The sequence below is a fragment of the Rhodamnia argentea genome, chromosome 5 (genome assembly GCF_020921035.1).
Source record: "Rhodamnia argentea isolate NSW1041297 chromosome 5, ASM2092103v1, whole genome shotgun sequence".
Lineage (NCBI taxonomy): Eukaryota > Viridiplantae > Streptophyta > Magnoliopsida > Myrtales > Myrtaceae > Rhodamnia > Rhodamnia argentea.
In genome coordinates this window covers 7,234,135-7,247,097 of record NC_063154.1, presented here as the reverse complement: position 1 = coordinate 7,247,097, position 12,963 = coordinate 7,234,135, and the positions used below count along the sequence as shown (strand labels likewise).

Here is a 12,963-nt window from a genome sequence, read left to right as displayed (position 1 = left end):
GTTCCATGGTCCTCCCGTTAGCCTAGTCTCCACGCCCATGCACCTGGATCATAAATATGTTCATTTCTGTGGATTTAATGTTTGTCAACGTGAGGAGCAGCTTCAACTTTAGTCCCGCTTCCGATATGAGAAATTCACTGGCTAAAACAATGATGTGTCGGGTAACTTAGGGTTTCGAGGTGCTCTTGCATCATGTCCATGTCATCAAATACTAAACAAGGAATAGTCAGCTTCAAAACTCTCAAAGTGGACTGTCTATCTTCTTTCATAGGTTATGTCGAACAAATTCAGAGCCTGAAAATTTGGTTTTTATATTTATAGTTGGCTAGATCGATGGTCGTGTTCCCGGAAACTGGATCTGTTCATCTGCCTCGTATATTTATGGCATAGACGGTTGGACTAATGGTTGGGGCGTTGAGAATCTGGGATCCTATTCCTAGGGCATGTAATTAAGGATTCTTTATTTCTAGATTAACGGAGTGATTGTCCTTTACGACAGATTATTAACATTAGTCTAGTTTATTTATGTAATCCCTACTGATGACCAAACCAAGGGTCCAGGAGAGAACTCTTCATAAGCAGGATATCTGTTTGGACTGTTAGACTGCTCATGATTGCTTTTGCATGTTAACCAAAACTTTCAGGAGAGCAAACAGTCCGCGGACGGGTAGATTTCGTTACGTCTATTTTCTAAAGAATAATGCGTAGGACTTAGTACATCGATTTCATAAATAAGTTTTGATGTACCTGCTGTCGGTTGTCGCATGCATTGATCATACGATAGAATAAGGGATAAGGGCACAAAAAGCACGATAGATGAGTCTTGATATGCCTCGCCCAGATCTAGCAAGGGCTGCGACTCTCATCGGCCCAAATTAAAGCATAAAAATAAATGAAATAATCTAAATTCAATTTTTTTAAAGAAATCGTAAAAATTGGCTACGTCGGCGCCGACCATGCCACGTAGGATGGCCGGCGTCCACGTTGACGATGAAAAGGTTTAGGAGTAAGTTGGTACAATTAAAAAATTTGGGACTGAATTGGTACAATTACAACAGGTTTAGGGATGAATTGATACTTTTTCCCTTAGTTATGTCTTCTTGGATAAATTCATTCCAAACTTTTCAATGCACCATAAAAAATCCGTAACTGACACCTTGAAACAAATTTACCCTATCGCGACTAACTCCGTAAAATTCAAGAATATTCCGTCAAAAGCTCTAGTTTTGTCCTGCAAATTAAATGAGAATATCTATAATTTCCCAAACTTTCTTGAGATCTTTTCACTAGTCCCTGAGGAGCATTATTTCTTGTTATTGCATAGACCGATTGTTTCACATGGATGATAGCATTCTTTCTATGAAGAACAACATTGTTGTGATATTGAGAGAAAACAGTAAGATCATCAAGAAAGTACATAATAGGAAGATTCACAGTATGATGTTAAGAATTTCCAACGATTGCTATCTGCAACATTAAAACCCATTGAAACTAATGTTTTTTATTTCTAACCCAGAATTCATGGCATTTAATGTGGCGCGTACAAATCTTAGTTGGAAGTAATTGTTGCATGGAAAACGACCGACTACTTGCGAATTAGAATCCTATGCATCCCTCTTAAAGGCAATACTTAAGGAAACTCCGTGATTATATAGTTACACAGCTACTAGAATTATGGCGAGTGGATCGCATCAAGTTACCTATGAATCTACCAGGTTACATTTAAGTTCATGCAGATCGCAGAGAAGCTAATCAAGGTAAGAGGGTCATGTCATTATGTCTGTAGGACCTTCGCTTTCTCCATGTTTCCCCTTCCAATGAGAGCTTAACGTGTAGAGCATGATGTTTAAGATATAATCACTTCTTATGAACGACGTTTAAGACATCATTGACTGATTCTGAATTTTTCTTAATCTTTCGAAATTCAACACGGATTCAAAGACGCTATCTTTCTCGATATTCACACGGTCGGGGGAACGCGAGATGAACAGGACAGTGGAAGGCCGAACCAACTCCACGAAACGATGACGTGACGCCGCTCTTTAGTTGGGGAGGTAGCAAGGTTGCCAATCGAATTCACTTCGCTGGCGGCGACAAATGTCACGAGCTAATCAATATGTGCGGTTGCGCTTGTGTCTCGTGGCGACGACTGCTGGAAAACAGCCAAAGCCATGGAGATTTGCTTATGTTTGCATTTTTCTAGCTTAGCCAAAACCAGTAAGGAAAGCAATAGCACTCTTTCCAGGAAAAAGCTCTGATTATAGGGACAAGAACACGTGGAGTTTTTCTTCATCTTCTTTTGTCAGAGCAACGTTTCAATCATTTCCGTAAAAGTACAAAAGAAAGAGCGCAGCCCAACTACAAATCCAAACAAATCTCAAATAACTTTAAAATAAAATAAGCTTTAAATAACAAAATAAATTATCAAAATAAGATTAGGGGTCACTCGTTCAAAGAGCATATCCATGACTTCTTTAAATTAAAATTGATGTCCGATCACCAAATCCGTCTTCAATAACCAGCACACGCCGAGATTTTTATCTATTATTACGATTTTATCATGCGGTGGTATGCACTTAGGTTCAACGTTCCAACGCCATTACTGTTCAAAGTAACTAGATTGAACGATTATAAATCCAAAATTTGTGAAAGCGAAACCTTCACGAAGATCATCCGGTCTCTTTCGAATAAGTACACATCCCGGGTTAATTAATTATAAGTCTGTCTCAAAAAATAAAATATGATTAAGTATCGACTTTTGTATTGTTCTATTAAGTATATAAGATTTTGTCTGTAATGAATCGCTATTAGAAGAAAATAAGGCTCGGGTTATTCCGTGCCCTCCAAAGTCAAAACCCTGTCAAGGTGGTGCTTTTCGTTTTGAGTTTATGCTGGAGTTGGAAGGAGTCTCCTAAAGCAGCATCTTTTAGTAAAAGTTCAGCTTTTCTACTATATATTTTCTCGCCTTTTTTTTTAATCAAATATATGCAATCTAAATTATTATGATTAAGTCCTTATACTTCCATAATTTTTATAATCGAGTCCCTCTTATATCCAGTCAAGCCAAATTTAACCGATATGGCGTCATCCGATGGCCAGCCGGATTTGTTATCCAAAGGATTTTTTGGAAAATCTGTGAAAGTAGAGGCTTCGCTTGTTTCGCGGAATATTATTGATTTGGGAAATATTTATCAAAGATTAATTGTATTTTTTTAAGATTGATTATTTGAATTGTTTTACAAAAATGAACAAAAAAAATATTTTTTTTCATATAGATATAAATTATTATTGATAACGAAAATATTTTTCATCAACTAATTATTTCGAGTGTTACCAGTAATTATTTTCAGAAAATTATTTTTCAAATAATTTATTTTTCATAATATAAAACGCATTTTTAGCTAGACAAATTAAAAGTGGGGGGACTTATTAGAAATTGCGTGAAAGTATGTGGTGAAAATGTAGAATCGTTTTCCCCTTCTATGCATTTGACTAGTAAGCAATTAGCAGAACATTTTCTCGCTGGATTCTTGCTCAACGTATTCTCGTTTCCGCAGACAAATGTAATCGATCGAGATGCTCCCGTTTTATGCTGATTCTCCAAATTACTTGACTCAGCCAAATTTTAGAAATAGGTTCTGTTGAAATTAGGGCCAATTGATGTACTTAGATGTTCTTTTTCACATTGGAGCTTAATATTTGAAATGATGGAAAATAGAATTATTAGAAACCATTTAGGCTCATGCACAATAGGATAATTACCAAATCAGTCCCAAACCGATTGGACGGATACCAACTCAATTTTGAACTTTTCGATTTTGTCAGTATCGGTCCAAAGCCTTTGCCCGAAATTTTAATGTAGTCATTCCAAGCAATTACTGTCAGAAATTACTAATGTGGCGTTCAATCATCTCCTACCGATTTGCGTGACACATTGGTGTGGATAATTTGGCTCGAACCAACGTCCTACGTAGACCGTCACGTCATTATTTTCCCAGCATCAAATAATTGGGAGGACTACATTGAAATTTTGCGCAAAAGTTTAGGATTATAGCGACAAAATTAAAAAATAAAACTGAATTGGCATACGGTATAATAATATTAAAACTGAATCGATGATTTTCTCCGCGTACGACTAAGCTTTCGTATGTTGTTTCTCTGTCTGTTGAAGTACTTTAATCAAGCTAGGTTGCTGTCAAAGTCAAATTAATGAGCACGAAATTATCATTAGAGGAACGCCGACAAAGGCGTTTGTACCATCTTTAATGGAATACAGTGGATTGGCCATGCAACCTACAATCCACATGGTTTTTTTCACGATCTCTGGTAACGTACCTATCTTTGTAATAGTTTATGATTTTCGAGTAATGCTAAACAACAAATTATCTTGCTCCCCCACTAGATATTTTCAAAAATATGAAAGCGAAAAATAAATGTTCTCATCTGAAACTGTCCCCACAAATTGGTAAAAACTTAATAAACCATTTAACGGATATGAAAAATGTGGTTGGCAAAGATTAAGAATACCATGTTAATTGCGAAAACAATCGTTGACCGAATCATTCTCCCGCGGAGAAAAAATTCTAGATCCGTAATCACGAGAACCCGAACTTATAAGAAGTTTCGCTATTCAATTCCATCACTTGCATTCTCTCGTAAGCATTCCAACCAAGTCTCAGTCAACCCATTATTTGCGGAAGAACAGTATTTAACCAGGAAAACTAATCAACCTTCGCCACAAGTTATCGTCATTATTGGCCCTTCGAATTCTCAGATCAAGAGGGTGAAGGAGAACGAGGCGATTAACGATCGCTACTGATCGACTTCCGGACCGAGCTCTCGCGCTACGGTGGGGTCCCTCAATGGATGATGAGAATTCAAATCCGCGTTCAATCACGAAAGTTAGGGTTGAGGAATTGCATAATAAGTTAAGTGATCGGTGCTTGAAAGGGAAACTTACCAAAACATGTCCCTTTGGATTCACTACCTAAATATAAGGAGAGATACCAGGAAACAGGGACAGTAATGGCTGGAGATTATGATTAGTTTGGGACAAACACGACATGAGTTGTATACTTATGAAAAGGAGAAGTTAGGTGAATAGTTCTTGTCCGGAAAAACGTGCAAGCCAATATGATTCCTCCTTATTTAATTGCAGTTTGATCTGGGTAGGATTGGCCCAGCATTCTGATTTCGCGTACACAAATTTAGTTGGGAGGTTGTCAATAAACCTGTCCTAGGCACACTCTTAATAAGGGTTGCATCATACGGTGAGTCAAGAATGGCTTCTTCTTCTTCTTCTTCTTTTTATATAAATCAGGAACAGAAAGGAAGAACGAATGCCTCAAATAAGACAGACATGACGAGGTTAGAAAATATTATAAGAAGAGGTACAAGAAGAACCGCCGTTTTAGAGTGCGTTTGTTTCATGGAAAAATCAAGATTTGAAATATAGTATAAGAAGAGGTACCAGAAGAACCGCTATTGGGGTGCGTTTGTTTCACGGAAAACTCAAGATTTGAAAAATATTTTTCAAAAAATAATTGCTCATATTGCTTTCGAAAATAAATGAATGAAAAATATTTTCGTCGTTCATGAAAATAATTAGGCATATATTGTTATTGATAGTGAAAATATTTTCCGTTGACTAATTTTTCAGGTGACACAAAAAATTTCAAACTTTTACTCATGTGGTACATTTACTCGATCCAAACTTTTATCGTTGTGATACATTTACCCTAAACTTTTTCTTGTCACATCGAAATGCCCTAAACTTATAGGCATGTGACACATTTAACCCACACGGAAAAATAATTTGGGATAAATGTATCGCAAGAGTAAAAGTTTGGAGTTTTTACCGCCACGAAGAATTTTTTTTTTACTTAGGATGCGTTTGTTTGAGTAATACACAAACCCCTTTTAATCCCTCCCGGTAAGGAGGAATTTGGAGAGATTGCAAAATGAACATAAAATCGACTTTACCATCTATCGCAATCTCCTCATCTCTTTCCTTCCATCCAAACTAGATTGTATTTGCAGAATCCTTTCCCTTCCTTCCTAATTAATCCAACCAAACTACGAATTTATCGCACTTGCGGACAAATGTTTAATGTCATGGTGCAGTAGTTCTTCCTTTGATCAGATAAGAATCAAGTATCAATCTTCAAAAAATATTCAATTCAAATGGACCGGGCTTGACGTAATGGCGAGGGCCGATTTCGATCGACATAAAGTAAAGAGGGTGGGAACAACAACCATCCTCCCAACCACCTTCTCCTCAAAATAGCGATATCCACAATTAATTTGAAACGCTCCGGTTGATGAATGTCATCCCCAGAAAGGATAAGCTCCCCCGGAGGAGTGTTCCACACAAAATGCCACATAATTATCCACCTCATGAGTGATAGCTGATTTTCAAAGCATTTAGAAAATTGTCGTCTTCGATTCCAGTTAACTTAAATAGCGCTACTGGGACTCTTGTTAACAAAACCCGTAACTTTTCGAATCGAAATTAATTCTCTGAATATATCATATTTGAAGTAAGTGACTTTCTCGTGAACCAAACATGTACTTGAGCATATACACTTGCAAAGCAGGAAAAAGAATACTAAAAAAGGCATAAACATATTGCATTTGTGCCAATTCAATACTAAACCTTTCAATTGTAACAATTCAATACTAAACATTTTCAAGTTTTGTCAATTGAGTCCATCCAGTCAATTTAGGTTAGAAATTGCTGACATGGACTCTGACCATCTTACGTGGCATAACCGACACCGACGTAGATTTTTTAAAAATAATTTTTACTACTGTTTATCTTTATAATTTTTTTTTGGTTTTTTTCTTTTTTTTATATCTTTTCATTTCTTTACCTTTTTTCTTTCCGACCACAAGCGGTGATCGAGATGCCCTTGCCGGATCTGGGTGTCGCGGCCTCACCTAGGGCCGGCGCCTCACTTTAGCCGGCGAAGCCATCACGGCCCTCGCCCCTAGCTGGTGAGGGCAAGCGAGGGCCGCGACACCCTCGCTGGCTACAACAAAAATGTTGCGATCCTTGCCCAAAGTGGGTGAGGGTTGCTAGCCCTCACATGTGGCTCACGACCCTCGCCAACCCGGTCCTCGGTACAAAAAAAAAAAAAAAAACAAACAATTATATAAAAGAAAAAAAAACAACGTCAACGCCGGCCATTACATGTAAGACCATCGCCCACGTCGGTGGTTTTGGGCATAAATTAGCCAGATGAACTTAATTGAAAAATTGTGAAAAAAATTTAGAATTAAATTGACACAATTAAAAGATTTATGATTAAAGGACACATATAAGATAAGTTTAAGACTTTTTTTAGTACTATACTCCTTGGAAATGTTGTATTAGAACGAGTTTCTGTAGTATAAAGAAAAAGCACCTTTCAACTATGTGGAATTTGCGCTTATTACCATTTATACATGTTTGAGTAATAGACTATATGAGTTTGCGATGAAAAGCAAGGTTCTTCTATTAAATTACTTCGAGTCAACTTCACCATGCATGCAAGGGCCCCATTGACTCAACGAGCACGTTTTGGTGGAAAGACAATGATGGGACTTAGGACTCGAGTGGGAGAGATTTTTCACTATCATATTTCCCATTCATAATTAATAACGACCTAACCTCGTTGCCATCCCAAAAAACAGTACTTTGCATAAACAAGTGAAATAAACATGAATGAAGTCCCCGGAGAAAAGTCATTTCTACTTTTAAATTTTCGACTTTTTTCCCTCAAGTCTTGTATTTTCGGATTATATTTTTCCCCTTTTTTTTTTATTGCCCCTTTCACTTTGGCTTTAAATGCTTTAAATTCTTTCTACACTGTTTACTTCAATCTTATTCTTTTTATTAAACAGGATAAATTTCCCTCACTAACGGTCAATTGTCCGATTAGGATTGTGTGTTTCTAAGTTAAATTGATTGACCATCAATCACAAAGATATTCTTGTGATTTTTCATACAAGAAATCTTGATTGATTAACAATCACTCTTTAAACGATTTTAATTGTTAGAAGCTTGATTTAAGGATTCTAGGATTTGATTGCATGGGCGAACAAATCCTCTCAAACTTCTGATCGTTCTCACCTCAACGGCTCGTGATCTTTATTCATCAATCAACCAACGACTAGTTTTTGGAGATTGATCCTCGGAGTGGTTTTGTCCAACGGGAAGCTTGGAAGATAAGGAGTATAAAGAGCACCAAGTTCGAAGACCAGCGAGAGATTTAGAAAGTTCATCATCCTTATTTCAAGAGAGTTTTACTCGTTCAAATCATCTACTTGAGCTTTTACTTGAGATCTTATAAGAGGTGTATACAGAGTCGGGTGTGTAGAGAAAGATAGCCTTGATAGAGGCAGCACTTGCTTCTAAGGAAGTACTTGTGATCAATCAATCATATCTTTATATAATCTCTTAATTGATTATTTAGTAGAATCTAGCTAGTATGCTGTTAGTATGGGAGAGTATACATAGGCTTACCAAAATCCGAATCACTATTATATCTTGTGTGTTGTCTTTTACTCTTTACTTACTTATATCAATTGTTTAGTAGAAGCGTTGTATGGTTCTGTTGATTACTTTTACTCCTATCAAACTTTATTATCTTATTTTCGCATTAATTTTTCGAGTTTGATTACAAACGCCTATTCACCCCCTCTCGGTGTTAGGTCTAGTCAAAACATCAGTCGGGACAAGCCGCTCCCCCCGGGAGGGTATACTGAGTTGCTGATACGTGCAAATCATGCCCATTTTTTAGTTCTCGCGTCTCGTCAATTCTCCTACAAATGCAAAATTATCTCCATCGTTTGTAAGCCAACGGAATACGGCACCCGAGCCGATCCGACTCCAGCCCAGCCAGCTGCTCTTTCGATCGTATTTTTTGCCTCGAGCTCTTTCGATCACCTTAACGTATCGGCGACGAGCCCGAGTTTTATCTTAGTGTTTGTGAGTCAAGAAGGGAAAGAGATGGTCCATGACCAGCCCAAGTTTCTGGACTTATCGGCGATGAGCCCAACCTTTCTTTTAACTTCTATAAGGCAAGAAAATGGGGAGGGAAAGTGCTCGTCAATGAGTTTAGCCAGCCCGAGTTTCAAGGCAGTTAGCGACGACCATCGAGCCCAACCCAAGCTTTTTATGGAAGTGGGAGGAGCCAATTATTGCGTCTCTTAACACCTTAATCTTACCATGGTCAAGGGGGACAAAAAAAACTGAGATTAGTTAATCTTTCGCATTATGGTAAACTAAATGGGTTGAAGACATGTCTTGTGCATACCCACATAGATCCATATAATGTTAGCTCAGATATCTTAGACCCATTTCTACCAATTTATAAAATTTTAAGTGATTCGTTTACAACCCGGCTCACAGAAAAGTGAGTTGAAAAATGGATTTCTAACCTAACTTTTCCCGACTTATGCTTCCCCACTAGGTCAACTCCCACATACTTCCGTTGAAAGCGTCGGGGGGAATTTGGTTGAGGGACTAACTTTTCCCGACCTATGCTCCCCCCCACATGGTTCTATTGATATCATGATCCATTTTTCTATAAAAGCCTATACTCGTCTCGTAATGTCCACAAGTGAAGTTTTCTTCTACTAAGCACGCTTTGTGGCATTAAAGCAAACACTCACATTTCCTTTGCAAGAACATGCGACTCTGACATCATTTTATTTTGGAATTTTAGCCGCCAAACGATAAATGTGCTGACGAAATGGACGGAAGTTTTGGAGGCACGAAGTGGATTGGAACACGTTGGGTATATCCTCAAAACAGTAAATGCATTCCTCGTGACGCCTCAAGCTCAGGGTAACCCATTCCATACCCTACATAAACAGTAGCTACAGGGACAGTTGAATCACGCGTTCCCCTGCTTTTGCTCTGTTTCTATCTCTCTGTGCGCATCTCAGTGAGTGGGAGGGAGACAAGATGCCGGAATACTGCGTGACCGGAGGAACAGGGTTCATTGCGGCGTATCTGGTGAAGTCCCTTCTCGAGAATGGACACACTGTTCGGACTACGGTCAGGGACCCTGGTAAGGAAATCAACAAGTAGTACTCTCAAGGAAAAAGAGGCAAATCTTTCACTGTGTTCTGAAGAATGTCTTTTCCTGGGGCAAACAGGGGATGATGGCAAGGTAGGGTTTCTGAAGGAGTTGAAGGGAGCGAAAGAGAGGCTGAGGATAATGAAAGCGGATCTGACGGTGGAAGGAAGCTTCGACGCGGCCGTTCATGGTGTCGATGGCGTCTTTCACACCGCCTCCCCTGTTCTCGTCCCTTATGATGACAACGTCCGGGTAAAATCTTTGCATCACTGGTCAGCTTCTGTTTGCCCTAGTAATAACTTGAACTGTGTCCGATTCTGACTCCTCTGGCTGACTCTTGGTGTGCAATTTCAGGCAAATTTAATTGATCCATGTATAAACGGCACCTTGAACGTGCTCAAATCCTGTTCGAGAGCGAGTAGCGTGAAGAGGGTCGTTCTCACTTCTTCCTGCTCCACGATAAGATACCATGACGACGTTCAGCAGGTTTCATCCCTCAACGAATCGCACTGGAGCGATACCGAGTACTGTAAACGCCACAATGTGAGATCGATTGTAGTGTGTTCTCTAATTAAAAATTCTACAATGCTGAGTACTGCAAAAACTATAGTTGCTTCACTTGGTGCAGCTGTGGTATGCATATGCGAAAACCATTGCAGAGAAGGAAGCGTGGAAATTGGCAGAACAATATGGGATCGATCTAGTGGTGGTGAACCCGTCTGTAGTTGTCGGACCATTGCTCACTCCGCAGCCGACGAGTACATTGCTTTGGATACTTGCCATTGTCAAAGGTCAGTTTCTCCATCACCGGCTGTCCACGGAATTCCCTTGTCTGATCCACAAATTTGTCCTCCATCAGTAAAACAATTCATATCAGCATCGCATCCCTTAAGTTCAGGGCCGCAAAATGCTGTGCTGAAGTACTTCATTTCCAATGCACTGCTCGTTAATTAGTACACCCGTTCGAATAACTTCAAAACCTGATCAAATTGGATGATGATGCCGGTTCTACTTGATCTAACAAGGAGAATCTATTTCTCTCCTTAAATTGGCTTGGTTCGGCGACATGGATATCATTAGAAGGATATTTGTTTCTTTCATTGGCGAGGAAAAATTACGTCTGAAGGCGCTCTCATCAGGTTCACGAGGCGAGTACCCCGACATGACGGTCGGGTTCGTGCACATTGATGACGTGGTTGCTGCGCACAGTTTGGCCATGGAGGAAAAGAGAGCCTCAGGCAGGCTCATATGTTCAAGCTCGGTGGCTCACTGGTCTCAAATCATTGAGATGCTCAGGGCCAGGTATCCGCAATACCCATTCGAGAACAAGTGAGTACAACAACGACAAAAGGCAGCAATTACTTTGCTCAACTTTGGTACCATCATCTCGTCTCTTTCAAGAAAATGTTGTCCGCACCCGTCCTATTAAATAAGATCAATCGCGTGTCGAGCAAGTTCAAGCGTGGAGTCTTCGACTGTACTTAGTTGTATCTTCCACATGAATCCATAACATTGACCTGCAGAGTTTATTTTTCCTCTTATTCCAATATTGTAGGTGCGGCAGCCAGAGCGGAAATAACAATCCACACATCATGGACAGTGGCAAGATAATGGAGCTGGGGCTTCCTCCATTGAAATCTCTTGAGCAGATGTTTGATGACTGCATCAAGAGCTTCCAAGACAGAGGCTATCTGTGAAGGCAATCCCCTGTTCCGGAAGCAGAGGTCAAATAATCTGAAACTCAGCTATCTTGGTCATCATGAATGATGATGATAATGGGTTCGGTGAAAGTTTCTGTGGAAGGCTAAATAATGGAAGACATTTACAATCCTAATTTCGTTCTTTTTATGGTTTATGAATGTTGCTTCTCCCCTCCCTGCTAATAAAATCAAACCCATGTTTGGGAGCTCACTTCTTTGACGGGTCGTAGGGGACATTCACTAAGTTAGGGTCCATTTGATGGATTTGGATCCCCTGCCATAGAGGGTTAATGGCAGGGGTGACATAAAATAAAATCCAGCCGTTCGTTTGAATCCGAAGGCTGAGATTCAGCCACGTCATCCGAAGAGGGGGAGCTCAAATTTGAGCGCGCGAAACCAGCACTTCTAAATAAAAAATTAAAAAATCTAATTTCCTCTCTCCTCAAATCTTACATATCGACGCCGGCATCCTCTCTCGTTCCCTTTTACCTCTCTCAAACTTCCTCCATCGTCCTCCTCCTCCTTTTGCTCCGGTGACGCTTCTCTTCGACGCCGGCGTCCGCGGAACTCTCAAATTTGCTCCATCGTCCTCCTCCGTTTGCGCCGGTGGCGCTCCTCTTCGACGCCATCATCCGCGGAACCGCCGTCGACTTTCCCGACACCAAATCCAGGGGCGCGGCAGTGGCTTCGAAGCCGCGCACATATCCATCTCTCTAAAAAAGATTACGACTCCGTGCGCATCTCCTCGATTACGGGTTGGTGCTCGATCGACTCTTCTTTTCTTCGGATTTAGTTTCTATGATTTGGCATTCTTGAGAAGTTTTTAGGGTTTTTCGGTTTAGCTCATGTTGGTGAGTCGGCCTTTGCTTTGCTCGCATCTAAATGTCCGCCGAAGTCGAGGCTGGATTTTCGAGGATTGGCGCGGATGAGTTGTAGAAGCACCCGATTGGTGCGGTCTTTGTTGTTTTCCTTGGTGAAGAACAGAGGAGGAGGAAAAAAAATTATCCATCTTGTTGTTAGAATCTGTACCGTTTTGAATGTTTAGTTGAATTAGAGGCCTTTTATCATCGTTCTTACGAGGCGATTTTCGTTCTTGTGCTTATTTTGATTCATTCGAAAAGAAGGGAAAAAAAAGGTACTTCTATGGCGGTGTATTATAAATTTAAGAGTGCAAGAGATTTCGATTCAATTCCTAT

At 39.8% G+C, this 12,963-nt stretch overlaps 1 protein-coding gene across 1 annotated transcript; it reads left to right on the top strand.

The window, feature by feature from the left end:
- Positions 1-9,822: 9,822 nt before the first annotated feature.
- On the top strand, positions 9,823-11,978 carry LOC115754567 (tetraketide alpha-pyrone reductase 2-like). The gene is made up of 6 exons (XM_030693625.2): positions 9,823-10,058; positions 10,147-10,319; positions 10,422-10,610; positions 10,696-10,858; positions 11,207-11,396; positions 11,623-11,978. Exons 1-6 carry the CDS (start codon positions 9,953-9,955, stop codon positions 11,762-11,764), a joined length of 963 nt encoding a protein of 320 aa, XP_030549485.1. The 5' UTR covers positions 9,823-9,952; the 3' UTR covers positions 11,765-11,978.
- Positions 11,979-12,963: the final 985 nt, after the last annotated feature.